The sequence below is a fragment of the Balaenoptera musculus genome, chromosome 9, assembly GCF_009873245.2.
Source record: "Balaenoptera musculus isolate JJ_BM4_2016_0621 chromosome 9, mBalMus1.pri.v3, whole genome shotgun sequence".
Taxonomy (NCBI): Eukaryota; Metazoa; Chordata; class Mammalia; order Artiodactyla; family Balaenopteridae; genus Balaenoptera; species Balaenoptera musculus.
The window spans coordinates 11,692,612-11,710,099 of NC_045793.1; the positions used below are offsets into that span (position 1 = coordinate 11,692,612).

The 17,488-nt window shown below is 37.6% G+C and overlaps 1 protein-coding gene across 1 annotated transcript; it reads right to left on the reverse strand.

Annotated features, from left to right (window-relative positions):
• Positions 1 to 2,375: 2,375 nt before the first annotated feature.
• LOC118901179 (olfactory receptor-like protein OLF3) lies at positions 2,376 to 3,317 on the reverse strand. Its single transcript, XM_036864270.1, is given in 1 exon segment — positions 2,376 to 3,317. A coding segment is annotated over 1 exon segment (942 nt).
• Between the last annotated feature and the right edge of the window lie 14,171 nt (positions 3,318 to 17,488).

Genomic DNA, 17,488 nt, shown 5'->3' on the forward strand with positions numbered 1-17,488 from the left:
CATCTTGGTTCCTCTCCTCGAAATTTAGAGCTTTTAAAACTCAATTTTACACTTAGAGGATTTTAGCTTGTTGCCTGTCTTATCACAACTTCATTTTCATGCCCCCCGGTCCTTCATTTACACCATATTTTGTTTGAAGTTTTCACATTTTTTGTTGTATTGCCTGTAGTCTTAATGAAGGATGAATGGGTCATAATTTTGAGTTCTTGCATACGTAAATATGTATTTCTATCACCATTTAAAAGTGAATGATGTCAAGAGAATGAAAAGACAATCCAGAGGCTGGGAGAAAATTTTTGCAAAAGATACATGTGATAAAGAACTGTTATCTAAAATATACAAGTAACTCTTAAAAATCAGCAATAAGAAAATGAACAACCTGATTAAAAAATGGCCCAAAGACCTTAACAGACACCTCACCAAAGAATATATACAGATGGCAAATAAACATATGAAAAGATGCTTCATATCATGTGTCATCAGGGAAATGCAAATTAAATCAACAGTAAAATACCACTACACACCTGTTACAATGGCCAAAATACAGAACACTGACAACACCAAATGCTGGTGAAATATAGAGCAATAGAAACTCTCATTCATTGCTGGTGGGAATGCAAAGTGATACAGCCACTTTGGAAGACAGTTTGGTGGTTTCCTACAAAGCAAAACATACCTTTACCATACGATCCAGCAATCATGCTACTTGGTATTTACCCAAAGGAGTTGAAAATATGTTCACACAAAACCTGCACACGAATGTTTATAAGCAGCTTTATTCATAATTACCAAAACTCAGAAGCAAATAAGATATCTTTTAGTAGGTAAATGAATGAACTGTGCTACATGCAGACAATAGAATTTTATTCAGTTCCAAAAAGAAATGAATGATTAAGCCACGAAAAGACATGAATGAACTTAAATGTAAATCTCTAAGTGAAAGTAGTCAATATGAAAAGGCTGCATACTATACGATTCCAACTATAAGACACTGTGGACCACTTTTTTCCAAGTTTGCAGTGATACATAATTGACATGTACTGTTTGGTGTTTATTTGTATAACTTTTTCTGCTTATTGTATCCATTGAAAAAGAAAGACAAAATAAACAAATGGAATGAATTGGAGAATCAAAATTCAAAATAATCTTGGCAAGTTGGTGTGACATGTGAAAATCAGTAACAATTAGCAGAACAAAATGCATATACCTTTGTTTAAGCTTAAAAGAGTGCAATGGGTGTAGAGTCTTTGTAACCAGATTATAGGAACCAGGTCTTGGGAAATTAGTTGTATAAAAGACTGGTAATGAATAATTTTGGAAAAAAGAAGTGGTGATGTTTGCACAACATTGCGAATGTAATTAACGCCACTGAAGTGTACACTTAAAAATGATTAAAACAGCAAATTTTGTTACATATTGTATGTTTTACCACAATAAAAAAAGACTACAGGGCTTCCCTGGTGGCGCAGTGGTTGAGAATCTGCCTGCTAGTGCAGGGGACACGGGTTCGAGCCCTGGTCTGGGAAGATCCCATATGCCGCGGAGCAACTAGGCCCGTGAGCCACAACTACTGAGCCTGCGCGTCTGGAGCCTATGCCCTGCAACAAGAGGCCGTGACAGTGAAAGGCCCGCGCAACGCGATTAAGAGTGGCCCCCGCTTGCCACAACTAGAGAAAGCCCTCGCATAGAAACGAAGACCCAACACAGCAAAAAAAAAAAAAAAAAGACTACAGTGAAGCCACAGATTTCTCATCTTAAAAGCAAATGAGATCCAGCATAATGGCCTGAACAAATATCTATCATATATTATTTATTTCAGCATATATCACAGTCTAGACTAAGGCACAGACAGTATTGAAAGTTTCAAAACTGATATTTTTTTTAAAAGAGTTGAAAAAACCATTTGTGGTTATCCTGGAGGAAATTAAGCTATTCTACAAACAATTGGAGTATTGTCATGTAGAAAGAGAAACAGACATTATCCATTCTGTTTCACAAAAGTAAAGTGAACCTAATTGGTAGAATCCATCTATCCATTCAATCCACAAACCAGGTCTGCTTGATGAAGTCATGGCTCATTTCTTTAAACGCTGGTACGCTAATAAAATTTTTAAATAGGCAGATGATGTCTAAATACTACTGGATACCTGAGAGAAGACGATCTAAAAAAAGACCCTCTGCTGAATCACTGACATGTAAATTATCTGGTATTGGCCTATATAAGGAAATCCATTAATCATGTGGAGTAATTCTTCATTTGAAAGCAAGGGTCTGACCATAATAGTCTTCCTTAGTGTGAGTGTGGCAGTCCCACCTTCAGTTATCTGATCTCCTTTTTGATTCTGATGATAGATAGCAAGAAGTTCTTATAGTCTTTACCCTTTATCTCTGAATTTCTCTAAAAATTTAGAGAGAGCAGCCATAACTTCCTTGTTCCTCAAGCTGTAAATCAAGGGGTTCAACATAGGTGCCCCCACTGCATAGAATAGAGCAACCATCTTCTCCTCTTCCACTGAGAAGGCTGACCATGGCCCCAGGTAGGTGAAGATGGTAGCCCCAAAGTACATGCAAACCACAGTGAGGTGAGAAGCGCACGTCCCAGACGCTTTGCCACATCTCTGAGTAGAACAAATGCGCAGAATGGCAACAACTATATGACCATAGGAGAATAGAACCAGGGAACAGGGAAGCATGATCACCAGAAATACTGAGGCAACCACCATGACCTTATTGAAGTAGATGTCCACACAAACTAGCCATAGCACTGCTAGGGTCTCATAGGCAAAGTGATTAATAACACGGTGACACAGGAGAAGCCGAAAGGTGATGATTGTTTCCATCAGTGAATTCATGAAACCAGCCACCAAGCAGCTGGCAGCCAGCCCCAGGCACAGCCCTCCGTGCATGATGACTGTGTAGTGCAGCGGGTAGCACACCATCACACAGTGGTCATAGGCCACGGCTCCCAGCAGAAAGAACTCAGACCCACCCAATGCCAGGGATGCACAGAGCTGGAGCACACAGCTGTGGAATGGGATGGACTTCTAGACTGAGAGCAGGTGGGCCAACATTTGTGGGGCAAAACTGTTTGCATAACAAAGGTCCACAAAAGATAAAACACTAAGGAAGAAATACATGCGGGCATGAAGCCTGCTGTCCAGTCTGATCAGAAGAAGAATGAGGAAACGTCCCACAACAGTCACCAAGTACATGGCCAAGATCAAGACAAAAAGGGAGACTTGAGTCCCCCAGTCACTGGACAGCCGCAGCAAAATGAACTCACTCACCCATGTCTGCGTTTTATTTCCCTGGCCCATGAGTTTCTCCGGACTGAACTAATGATGTCAAAATAACAAATTAAGGAAACTCAGAATGGGAAGGTGGCTTTTAGACCACAGAGAGAACCTACCCACTTGAACTTAAAGTTCTCCTTGAATGTCTCAGCCAAATCATCATCCAAACTCTGCTTGAACGTATCCGTAGATGAAGAACACAATGGGACCCAGTTTTGCAGCTGGAAATCAAGGAGAAAAAAAGTTACATTCTTGAAATTCAATTTATTGGAAGATAATTTCTTCTCCTAAACATCTGCTCTTAAATGGAGGAAAGAAATTAATGAAGTGGTTAGACAAAATCCTAGTCAATTTAGTAGTTATTATAGGGGATAATTTCTGTCTTTCTGGTGTGACATTTTTTAGCCCACATGACTTTTTCTGAATTCTACATGATGTTCAATACCATTTAACTTTTTTGTTTTGTTTACTCTGGATACCTCAGACACAACTCCACTCACCCCTCCTTAATGGACTGTATCCATGAAATCCTGAATGTTTTAAGTGATATTCTCATACTTCTCATTACTAAGTGATTTTGAATTTATTTTCTGTAATTTGTCCTTTTAATTTGAGAGTGGCAGGTGGAAGGCCTCCTCTCCACCTACCTCATACCAGTGGCCCAGGTGGGCAAGATCAACCCAGGATGGCCAACTTCAAGACTCAGGTTGAATGAAGAGAAGGTATACATAGCTGCTAAAGTTTATGTCTTATGTCCCCCAAGGGAAATTTAATAAAGCATTTAATGATGTCAGGTTATTACTTAATAATAATGTTTTCTCCAGGAAGGGACAACTTATTTCCCAATATAACAGGGATCAGTCCTCAGCAGGGAAAGCAGAAGGATAGAAAATCAGGTCTTAATTATAGAACATGACGACAGAGACAGTAGTAGTTTTTTGACCCAAAATCAAAATTTCTTTTATGTTTGCTCATTTAAAGAAAGAAATAAGTGATCCATAACTAAAATATACAGATGGGAGTTTGAGGTCTCTGAGACAATCCTGTGACAGTACATGAAAGATTCACATGAAGATAATTATTCCAATGGCTTCTATACTATTCATGCTATAATTATAGATGGACAGCAGATTACATTTATTGAAAGTTTCCAGTTTCAGCATAAAAACTTTTAGAATGATTGTTACAGATCACACCACTTATAACACAGATGGTTGGAGGACTTAATATTATAGTTTATTATCATATGGTTAGTTATAAAATATTCAGGATTTAGTATTGTTTTGAATAAGGTCCAAAATGTCAAGGAATTATTAAAAAGAGAGCTTTCAGAAATTGAGTATCACACAGAAATTAGTGGAAATGATCAAACAGTGTCAGAAACCATGTTCAAGGCCTTGCACTGAAAGCTTTCAGTCACTTACACCAAAATTGATTGGAACAAGATACTCAGCTGCAACACTGGCAAAGAAATGCACAATATTTAAAGATATAAGTAATATTCTTCACCACATGAAAAGATAAAGAATTCAAAATCTTGATGACAAATAGGTATAGTTTATACTCAAGAATGATATTTTTTTCTAGAATGTTGAAAATTAACAGCTTGTCAGCCTCACAGCTACAAACCAATAGCCTAGTCTTAATTATTGTGTATTCCCTTCTTTGTAATTTTATTTTGCATTTTACCTATTTATACATCAATATCTTTTTGTTCTGCTACATTTTACATTGGAATAAAAATTATTGTCATTATACTTGTTGGAAATTTTCCTAGTCCTTTCAAGCCATGATAAAAATGTGGACTGGTAATATCTACAGTGCTTTCCGATCCCTATGTAAATGGACTCTGGCATTCCAATGCTTTTTAGAGATTTACCAATAGCTAGAGACCACACTATAAAATACAGCTAAATGCAAGACCCATCCATCCTTCCCCATCCATTCACTTTATTCCCAACATATGGCTGCCTATGCTTGCAGTTTTCAGAATATTTGGACTGAGAGAGTCATCAGGCCCATTGTGACAGGCAAGGGAGTTTTCTGGAAAATTCATTATAAGTACTTTATCTGGGGATATCAGTTTTGCATCTAAATATCTGAACTATATTTTCTCCACATGGAAGTGTTTGCTCTTCTTTTTACTTTCTCCTTCCCCACCTAATATCATGATGGCTATAGATGGCCATGATGTGTGTATATGTATCATATATTTGTGGTTCCACGTATTAGTGAACTCACACAGTTCAAACCCATGTTTCAAAGGTCAACTGTATATATGTGTGTGTGTATTTTTTTCAAAAATTGCTAACAACATAGATATTGAAGAAATTAATAGTTATTTTGTGTTTAATGCTTTGTGTTATGATTTAATTAAATAAACAACTATGTAAATCACTAATAAAACCTAAAACATATCAAAGTGGATGAATTGTTTCCAAGAAGTATTTCTACTGTGACCTGTTCTTTAACGGAATACCAGTGATTTGTCCTACGTTGTATGTTCAGGCCTGTCTCCCAGGGCTCAAATGTAACTGTGATGCAGGAACTCTTCCAGGTTTATCAGAAGGTATGTATGTGCAGATAGGTAGCATGGATGTGACAGTGATAGTTAATGGTAGATTCATTTACACTGTTTACACTTCTATAACCAGGACTCAAACGAATGTCAATTTTTAAAAGTCAATGTAACAACAAAAAAATAAATGGTGTCTTTTTACCTATCTCCAAAACCATATCCAAAAAAAGGGTATTTGTGCTTAAAGTCATGTTGCTTTTGCTCAGTAATGAAGTCAAGCAAGTGAATTTCCAAGTGACACATTACTTGCAAGCAGTTTTGTCTTTTTTAAATAAAATACATTTGATATTTTTAAAAAGTGATGTGTAAAGTCAAAATAAACCTGTTTCTTTGTAAAATTGTTTCAAATAACTTAACAGGTCAATTGCCCTGTGAATCACTGAATGGTAAGGTTCCGTTTTAGAAAATGTTCTCAGTCTTGTCTATTATTTTGGAGACAGATGGCAGGAAGAAAACAAACAAGCTACTGAAACACTTTTGCCCAGAGTACAAAAATCCACTGGAGTGGGAAAGATGGTAAGAGAAGAAATAAGAATCATAATTATACTTATTTTTATATTGAGTTGATATAAATACTTTATTTGCTGAACACTTACTATGTACTAGGCATCATACTACTTTATATATCTACTAATATAATATAATATAGTATAATAATATTCACAACAACACTCTGAACTTTGGCTTATTATCTCTATTTTACAGATGGGAAAAAGACTAGACCATGGAGGAGTCAGCAGGTAAACAGGATTATCTGATAACCTGGGGCACACCAATGATCCTGCTCCTGTACATAGCAGACCTTGTGTATAGCACAGTGAGAGTAATTTTTTAAAGGTTGTGGATTCACCCAACATGAAAATCAGAAGACATATCAAGAGGACTAATTGAGTTCCTACTTTTGATCCCATTTACTTCACAGTCATGGTGGACCAGAGTAGGTACTTCTCACTCACCTATGAAGTTGAAGTCTGGCCTTCAAGCCACATCAGCAACATAAGGAAAAGAAACACAGCCCATCACCCTTATTAGGGACTCTCTTCATGAAGTATGTGATTAACTGGCCTCTTTCATAAATTTGAAAAGGTGATCATGCTTCTACTTTGTGTCTCATATTGTGATGAACACAACATCTTATAATGGATCCATGGCAGGAAGTTCTTTCTTCCTCTTATAAGAGAAAATTAAGGGCTCTAATTATGGAAAATAAGGAAAAAAATAATTTAATAGAAATGGATAAATCGAGTGCTTATTTTTTAAAATTAGCTTTCAAAAGAAGATTTGAACCTAAGGATAGTTTTGTCTACCCAAAAATATCCCTAACAAGTAAGAGATGAGACATGATGAAGGGTCCTGGTCTGAAGGTATGAGTTTTATCTGGTTGGGAAGATTTGTCCCTTCTGAGCTGTCTCCCATGGGGAACTTGGAATCTATTCTCTGTACTGGTGAGTGCTTATAAATAGTGCCAATACATCCCCTACTGTGTAAATAGTTACTATCGCACTAACATAAAAAGTGGGCTATGTTTCCAGGTCACTTGGCAACCACACCAAAGGCAGAGGAAAACTGTTGAGTGGCCAGGTAGTTAAGCCAAAATCATTACACAGGTGGAGAAGAGAGCCAGGAGTTCTTTCCACTCAGAGGAACGCTTTCCATAGTGTCCTCTTTGGATCCCACACATAAGCACACTCACTTATGCTCAAGTTGTTCACAAACTTCTTTTCAAACCTACTTAGCTGTACACTCACAAATGTAATTTGAATAGCCAGAACATATTTTTTAGAATAAATTTCTACTAGAGCACAACTATATCAAGCCGCCATACTCTTAGGTTTGAGGAGTATGGCAGGAGAGGCCATGGATTACAGGAACCTGGTTTCACAATTTATGCTGCTAAATAAGTGATGAAGAAAGACTGAAAATGCCTGACTCACCTCTGGAGAATGGAGGAGGCCATCCTGTGCCTTGGAAAGATGGCAGGGCTGGGAAAGTTATGGAATTTGAAGCAAGTGCAGTTGGAACAGGTAACTTTCTATAACTTAGTGATAAAATCTCAAGGGACCAATTATTTTTTGTTTATTAGATTTCTTTTATTTTCCATTTCCCTCTGTCTGGTCACTTCTGCATCTAACACCCTAACCTACATTTCAACTTTGCAAATGAACATTTTGTTTCCTTGTCCCCAGAGCCTGGGAAGGAGCTTGCCAAACTTTAATTTCTCAAGGGAAGTGTGTCTGAATCTTCAGTGATAACACTTTTGGATGCTGGGAATTTTTATCCCACTTTAGGACCGTGAAGATTAAATCGAAACTTTCTCATTCCAACTCATCCATCTCCACGTTCCTTTGAGTGATAGCTCCTGGGCCAGGCAACTCACGGGACCACTGACATGCTCTATGGTACATCATCTAATCTGAGGTTGGATAGGGAGAGTTTCTTATGCCAATCCTTAAACAGATGTTGCTTATTATTGGGCTGCTCTCAGGTTTGTAATTCTACCATCACATCGTGTAACCTTAGCAATTTCACCTTTCCCTTCACTTTAAGGAAGATGATCTTTCATATCCTGGTTTGTACTTAGGGATTTTTAGTGTTGGGAATCTTTAATAAAAGTACAACCTCCTCTGTGAAAAACATCTAGTGAGGATGTTAAGCATTGTGCAGTGACACCTCTAGTCCCCATTTCCCTTTCCCAAGAGTGGGAAGGGAGATTTCCACTGTACGCCTTGTCTACGTCAGAGTGACCAGTCTGTTCTCATCCTCTGCTCAACTACCTGGCATTGCCCCAGAGAAGGGCTTATTCTGGGAGCTGGTGACAAAAGCATCTTCTGGTGACCTGAAACCATAAAACTCTAGGAGAAAACATAGGCAGTTTACTCTTTGACATCAGTCTCAGCAATATTTTCTGTGTGTGTGTCTGTCTCCTCAGGCAAGGGAAATAAAAGCAAAAATAAACAAATGGGACTACATCAAACTAAAAAGCTTTTTCATAATGAAGGAAATCATAAAATGAAAAGACAACCTACTGAACAAAGGAAAATATTTGCAAATGATATACTGGATAAGGGGTTAATATCCAAAATATTTAAAGAAATCACACAACTTAATATCAAAAAAAACAAAACAAAACCCAAAGAGGTCTATTAAAAAATGGTCACAGGACCTGAATAGACATTTTTCCAAAAAAGACATACAGATGGCCGACAGACACATGAAAAGATGCTCAACATCACTAATCATCAGAGAAATGCGAATCAAAACCACAGTATCACCTCAAACCTGTCAGAATGGCTATCATCAAATAGACAACAAATAACAATTCTTGGCAAGGATGGGGAGAATGGGGAACCCTGTAGGCAGTTCCTGTTGGTGGGAATGTAAATTGGTGCAGCGCTATGGAAAAGTGTGGAGGTTCCTCAAAAAATTAACAACAGTACTACACAGTCCAGTAATTCCACTTCTGGGTGTTTTCTAAAGAAAACAAAAACACTAATTCGAAAAGATATATGTACTCCTATGTTCATTGCAGCATTATTTACAGTAGCCAAGATATAGAAGCAACCTAAGTGTCTACAGATAGATGAATGAATAATGAAGAGGTGGTATATAGCTATATACACAATGGAATATTACTCAACCATAAAAAAAGAATGAAATTTTGTCATTTGTGACAACATAAATGGACCCAGAGGATATTATGCTAAGTGAAATAAGTCAAACAGAGAAAGAGAAATACTGAATGATTTTACTTATATATGGAATCTAAAAAACAAAACAAACCAACAAAACAAAACAGAAGCAGACTTACAGATAAAGAAAACAAACTGGTCATTGGAAGAGGGGTGGGAGGTTGAGGAAAATAGGTAAGAGAGATTAAGAGGTACAAACTTCCAGTTACAAAATAAATAAATCATGGAATGTGATGAACAGTATTGGGAACATAGTAATTTGTAATAGATTTATCTGGTGACAGATGGTTATTAGACTTATCATGGTGATCAATTTGTAATGTACATAAATGTTAAACTACTATGTTTTATACTTGAAACTGATATACTATTGTATGTCAACTATACTTCAATTTTTAGAAGTAGAGTAACAGGATTACATGGTGCAAGAACAAACGAACAAACAGAAAAGAATAGAATTTAAAGGCAGACCCATATATAGGTAAACTTAATGTACATGAAAGTTATTAAAATGACTGAATAAAGAATAGACTGTTTAATAAATGGACCACACATGGAAAAAACACTAGATCCATACTTAACAACATATGTAGAAGTAGATGTCTAAAGAAATACTAAAATACTAAAGATAAACTAAAGAAATACTGTGAAAGGTAAAAGTATAAAACTTAATTAAATAAAACAGAATATTTTATGACCTAGATACAGGGATTTTTATTTAGAAAAACAAAACTTCATAAGCATAAATCATTGGACAAAAATGTGATAAATTGGATTACATCAAAATGAAGGTTCTTCATTCAACAAAGGACTCTATGAATAAAATTGACAGAGAGGTGATGGATCAGAGGTATGTATTTGCAATGGTTATAACCAAAAAGCATTCATATTTATAATATACACACCAACAAGGAAATGGTAGAAAACTCAAAGGAAAAATGAGCAAAGAAAATGAACACAGAGTGTCCAGCAATAGAAACCCAAAAGGCTGACAATATGGTTCACTCAGAAAATATTTATTTGGTGCTAACTATAAGACAGACAATATCCTATATTCTTGGTATATATATATATTTACCTGAACCAAAGAGCCCTGCTCTCAAGGGGCTTATATTATATTCTGGGGGCAGTGGAGGGATGAGAGACAGACATTAAACAATGAGTTAATTGCAAATATGTTAGAAAAGATAAGTTCTTTGGAAAAAATAAATAACAAGGTAAGAGGGAACAGGAGTAGGGGGCAAGGAGAAAGTCTGCAGCATCAAATAGGGCAGTGATGATAATTAAATGAAGAATTGGAGGAGATGAGGAAGTGGCTACCTGAGAAAGAAGCATTCCAGGTAGAGAGGCATAGTTAGGAGAAAAGCCTGTGTTCATTGTAAATACTTTGGATTTAATTCTGAATGATTGCATGGTTGAAAAGAGGAAGGACATGATTTGAGTTCTGTTTTAAAGGGATCACTCTGAGTGCTGGGATATAAGAATAGAAGCAGGGAAATTTGATGCAGGCAATTGCAGTAACCCAAGTGGGAAGTCAGGGTGGCTCACATTGGGGTGTAAGAGTGGAGATGTTGAGAAGTGATCATACCATGTATATATTTTGAAAATAGAGACAACAGGCTACTCTTGCCAATTTATGAGAAAAAGACTGGGAAATTGCCTATCACTGCAACGATGGAGTTACCACGAATTGAAGCGGGGAAGGCATGGATAGAGTGGTGTTGGGTGAAGGTAGACAAATCAGAAGTTCAGCATATGAAGACATGTTCATATTGATTACTTATCAGAGCAACACAAAATAAGACAATTTTATATCTTTTAGGCTAGAAAAAATTCAAAACATGCAGGCTGTGGATAGATAAGACCTGTCAGAACCAAGAGGGCGGAGTAGAAGGACGTGCTCTCACTCCCTCTTGAGAGAGCACCAGAATCACAACTGGCTGCTGGACAATCATTGAGAGGAAGACCCTGGACTTCACCAAGGAGGATACCCCACGTCCAAGGACAGAGGAGAAGCCACAGTGAGATGGTAGGAGGGGCGCAATCAGAGTAAAATCTAATCCCATAACTGCTGGGTGGGTGACTCACAGACTGGCGAACACTTATACCATAGAAGTCCACCCACTGGAGTGAAGGTTCTGAGCCCCACGTCAGGCTTCCCAACCTGGGTGTCTGGCGACAGGAGGAGGAATTCCTAGAGAATCAGGCTTTGAAGCCTAGTGGGAATTGATTGCAGGACTTCAACAGGACTGGGGGAAACAGAGACCCCACTCTTGGAGGGCACACACAAAGTAGTGTGTGCATCGGGACCCAGGGGAAGGAGCAGTGACCCTGGGGGAGACTGAACCAGACCTACCTGCTGGTGTTGGGGGGTCTCCTGCAGAGGCGGGGGGTGGCTCTGTTTCACTGTGGGGACAAGGACTCTGGCAGCGGAGTTTCTGGGAAGTGCTCCTTGGCGTGAGCCCTCCCAGAGTCTGCCATTAACCCCACCAAAGAGCCCAGGTAGGCTCCAGTGTTGGGTTGCCTCAGGCAAAACAACCAACAGGGAGGGAACCCAGCCCCACCCATCAACAGTCAAGTGGATTAAAGTTTTACTGAGCTCTGACTGCCACAGCAACAGTCAGCTCTACCCACCACCAGAGCCTCCCATCAAGCCTCTTAGATAGCCTCAACCACCAGAGGGCAGACAGCAGAAGCAAGAAAAACTACAATCCTGCAGCCTGTGGACCAAAAACCACAGTTACAGAAAGATAGACAAGATGAAAAGGCAGAGGGCTATGTACCAGATGAAGGAACAAGAAAAAACCCCAGAAAAACAACTAAATGAAGTGGAGATAGGCAACCTTCCAGAAAAAAAATTCAGAATAATGATAGTGAAGATGATCCAGGACCTCGGAATAAGAATGGAGGCAAAGATTGAGAAGATGCAAGAAATGATTAACAAAGACCTAGAAGAATTAAAGAACAAACAAACAGAGATGACCAATACAATAACTGAAATGAAAACTACACTAGAAGGAATCAATAGCAGAATAACTGAGGCAGAAGAACGGATAAGTGACCTGGAAGACAGAATGGTGGAATTCACTGCTGCGGAACAGACTAAAGAAAAAAGAATGAAAAGAAATGAAAACAGCCTAAGAGACCTCTGGGACAACATTAAACGCAACAACATTCGCATTATAGGGGTCCCAGAACGTGAAGAGAGAGAGAAAGGACCAGAGAAAATATTTGAAGAGATTATAGTCGAAAACTTCCCTAACATGGGAAAGGAAATAGCCACTCAAGTCCGGGAAGCGCAGAGAGTCCCATACAGGATAAACCCAAGGAGAAACACGCCAAGACACACAGTAATCAAAGTGGCAAAAATTAAAGACAAAGAAAAATTATTGAAAGCAGCAAGGGAAAAACGACAAATAACATACAAGGGAACTCCCATAAGGTTAACAGCTGATTTCTCAGCAGAAACTCTGCAAGCCAGAAGGGAGTGGCATGATATACTTAAAGTGATGAAAGGGAAGAACCTACAACCAAGATTACTCTACCCGGCAAGGATCTCATTCAGATTCGATGGAGAAATCAAAAGCTTTACAGACAAGCAAAAGCTAAGAGAATTCAGCACCACCAAACCAGCTCTACAACAAATGCTAAAGGAACTTCTCTAAGTGGGAAACACAAGAGAAGAAAAGGACCTACGAAAACAAACCCAAAACAATTAAGAAAATGGTCATAGGAATATACCTATCGATAATTACCTTAAACGTGAATGGATTGAATGCTCCAACCAAAAGACACAGGCTTGCTGAATGGATACAAAAACAAGACCCATATGTATGCTGTCTACAAGAGACCCACTTTAGACCTAGGGACACATACAGACTGAAAGTGAGGGGATGGAAAAAGATATTCCATGCAAATGGAAATCAAAAGAAAGCTGGAGTAGCTATACTCATATCAGATAAAATAGACTTTAAAATAAAGAATGGTACAAGAGACAAGGAAGGACACTACATAATGATCAAGGGATCAATCCAAGAAGAAGATATAACAATTATAAATATATATGCACCCAACATAGGAGCACCTCAATACATAAGGCAACTGCTAACAGCTATAAAAGAGGAAATTGACAGTAACACAATCATAGTGGGGGACTTTAACACCTCACTTACACCAATGGACAGATCATCCAAAGTGAAAATAAATAAGGAAACAGAAGCTTTAAATGACACAATAGACCAGATAGATTTAATTGATATATATAGGACATTCCATCCAAAAACAGCAGATTACACGTTCTTCTCAAGTGCGCACGGAACATTCTCCAGGATAGATCACATCTTGGGTCACAAATCAAGCCTCAGTAAATTTAAGAAAATTGAAATCATATCAAGCATCTTTTCTGACCACAACGCTATGAGATTAGAAATGAACTACAGGAGAAAAGAGGTAAAAAACACCAACACATGGAGGCTAAACAATACGTTACTAAATAACCAAGAGATCACTGAAGAAATCAAAGAGGAAATCAAAAAATACCTAGAGACAAATGACAATGAAAACACGACGACCCAAAACCTATGGGATGCAGTGAAAGCAGTTCTAAGAGGGAAGTTTATAGCTATACAAGCCTACCTCAAGAAACAAGAAAAATCTCAAGTAAACAATCTAACCTTACACCTAAAGAAACTAGAGAAAGAAGAACAAACAAAACCCAAAGTTAGCAGAAGGAAAGAAATCATAAAGACCAGAGCAGAAATAAATGAAATAGAAACAAAGAAAACAATAGCAAAGATCAATAAAACTAAAAGTTGGTTCTTTGAGAAGATAAACAAAATTGATAAGCCATTAGCCAGACTCATCAAGAAAAAGAGGGAGAGGACTCAAATCAATAAAATCAGAAATGAAAAAGGAGAAGTTACAACAGACACCACAGAAATACAAAGCATCCTAAGAGACTACTACAAGCAACTGTATGCCAATAAAATGGACAACCTGGAAGAAATGGACAAATTTTTAGAAAGGTATAACCTTCCAAGACTGAACCAGGAAGAAACAGAAAATATGAACAGACCAATCACAAGTAATGAAATTGAAACTGTGATTAAAAATCTTCCAACAAACAAAAAGTCCAGGACCAGATGGCTTCACAGGTGAATTCTATCAAACATTTAGAGAAGAGCTAACACCTATCCTTCTCAAACTCTTCCAAAAAATTGCAGAGGAAGGAACACTCCCAAACTCATTCTATGAGGCCACCATCACCCTGATACCAAAACCAGACAAAGACACTACAAAGAAAGAAAATTACAGACCAATATCACTGATGAATATAGATGCAAAAATCCTCAACAAAATACTAGCAAACAGAATCCAACAACACATTAAAAGGATCATACACCACGATCAAGTGGGATTTATCCCAGGGATGCAAGGATTCTTCAATATACGCAAATCAATCAATGTGATACACCATATTAACAAATTGAAGAAGAAAAACCATATGATCATCTCAATAGATGCAGAAAAAGCTTTTGACAAAATTCAACACCCATTTATGATAAAAACTCTCCAGAAAGTGGGCATAGAGGGAACCTATCTCAACATAATAAAGGCCACATATGACAAACCCACAGCAAACATCATTCTCAATGGTGAAAAACTGAAAGCATTTCCTCTAAGATCAGGAACGAGACAAGGATGTCCACTCTCACCACTATTATTCAACATAGTTCTGGAAGTCCTAGCCACGGCAATCAGAGAAGAAAAAGAAATAAAAGGAATACAAATTGGAAAAGAAGAAGTAAAACTGTCACTGTTTGCGGATGACATGATACTATACATAGAGAATCCTAAAACTGCCACCAGAAAACTGCTAGAGCTAATTAATGAATATGGTAAAGTTGCAGGATACAAAATTAATGCACAGAAATCTCTTGCATTCCTATACACTAATGATGAAAAATCTGAAAGAGAAATTATGGAAACACTCCCATTTACCACTGCAACAAAAAGAATAAAATACCTAGGAATAAACCTACCTAGGGAGAGAAAAGACCTGTATGCAGAAAACTATAAGACACTGATGAAAGAAATTAAAGATGATACCAACAGATGGAGAGATATACCATGTTCTTGGATTGGAAGAATCAACATTGTGAAAATGAGTATACTACCCAAAGCAATCTACAGATTCAATGCAATCCCTATCAAATTACCAATGGCATTTTTTACGGAGCTAGAACAAATCATCTTAAAATTTGTATGGAGACACAAAAGACCCCGAATAGCCAAAGCAGTCTTGAGGGAAAAAAATGGAGCTGGAGGAATCAGACTCCCTGACTTCAGACTATACTACAAAGCTACAGTAATCAAGACAATATGGTACTGGCACAAAAACAGAAACATAGATCAATGGAACAAGATAGAAAGCCCAGAGATTAACCCACGCACCTATGGTCAACTAATCTATGACAAAGGAGGCAAAGATATACGATGGAGAAAAGACAGTCTCTTCAATAAGTGGTGCTGGGAAAACTGGACAGATACATGTAAAAGAAAAATTAGAACACTCCCTAACACCATACACAAAAATAAACTCAAAATGGATTCGAGACCTAAATGTAAGACCGGACACTATAAAACTCTTAGACGAAAACATAGGAAGAACACTCTTTGACATAAATCACAGCAAGATCTTTTTTGATCCACCTCCTAGAGTAATGGAAATAAAAACAAAAATAAACAAATGGGACCTAATGAAACTTCAAAGCTTTTGCACAGCAAAGGAAACCATAAACAAGACGAAAAGACAACCCTCAGAATGGGAGAAAATATTTGCAAACGAATCAATGGACAAAGGATTAATCTCCAAAATATATAAACAGCTCATTCAGCTCAATATTAAAGAAACAAACACCCCAATCCAAAAATGGGCAGAAGACCTAAATAGACATTTCTCCAAAGAAGACATACAGACGGCCACGAAGCACATGAAAAGATGCTCAACATCACTAATTATTAGAGAAATGCAAATCAAAACTACAATGAGGTATCACCTCACTCCTGTTAGAATGGGCATCATCAGAAAATCTACAAACAACAAATGCTGGAGAGGGTGTGGAGAAAAGGGAACCCTCTTGCACTGTTGGTGGGAATGTAAATTGATACAGCCACTATGGAGAACAATATGGAGGTTCCTTAAAAAACTAAAAATAGAATTACCATATGACCCAGCAATCCCACTACTGGGCATATACCCAGAGAAAACCGTAAATCAAAAAGACACATGCACCCGAATGTTCATTGCAGCACTATTTACAATAGCCAGGTCATGGAAGCAACCTAAATGCCCATCAACAGACGAATGGATAAAGAAGATGTGGTACATATATACAATGGAATATTACTCAGCCATAAAAAGGAACGAAATTGAGTCATTTGTTGAGAAGTGGATGGATCTAGAGACTGTCATACAGAGTGAAGTAAGTCAGAAAGAGAAAAACAAATATCGTATATTAATGCATGTATGTGGAACCTAGAAAAATGGTACAGATGAGCCAGTTTGCAGGGCAGAAGTTGAGACACAGATGTAGAGAATGGACATATGGACACCAAGGGGGGAAAACTGCGGTGGGGTGGGGATGGTGGTGTGCTGAATTGGGCGATTGGGATTGACATGTATACACTGATGTGTATAAAATTGATGCCTAATAAGAACCTGCAGTATAAAAAAACAAACAAACAAAACAACTAATACTAAACTTTCATTGGGTTATTTGTATGGAAATATGTTAATATAAATGTTTCAGACATTACATGAAATTTCTAAAAATCTTACATTTGTATTTGTATGGAAATATGTATGGAAATATGTTAATATAAATGTTTCAGACATTACATGAAATTTCTAAAAATCTTATATGTTC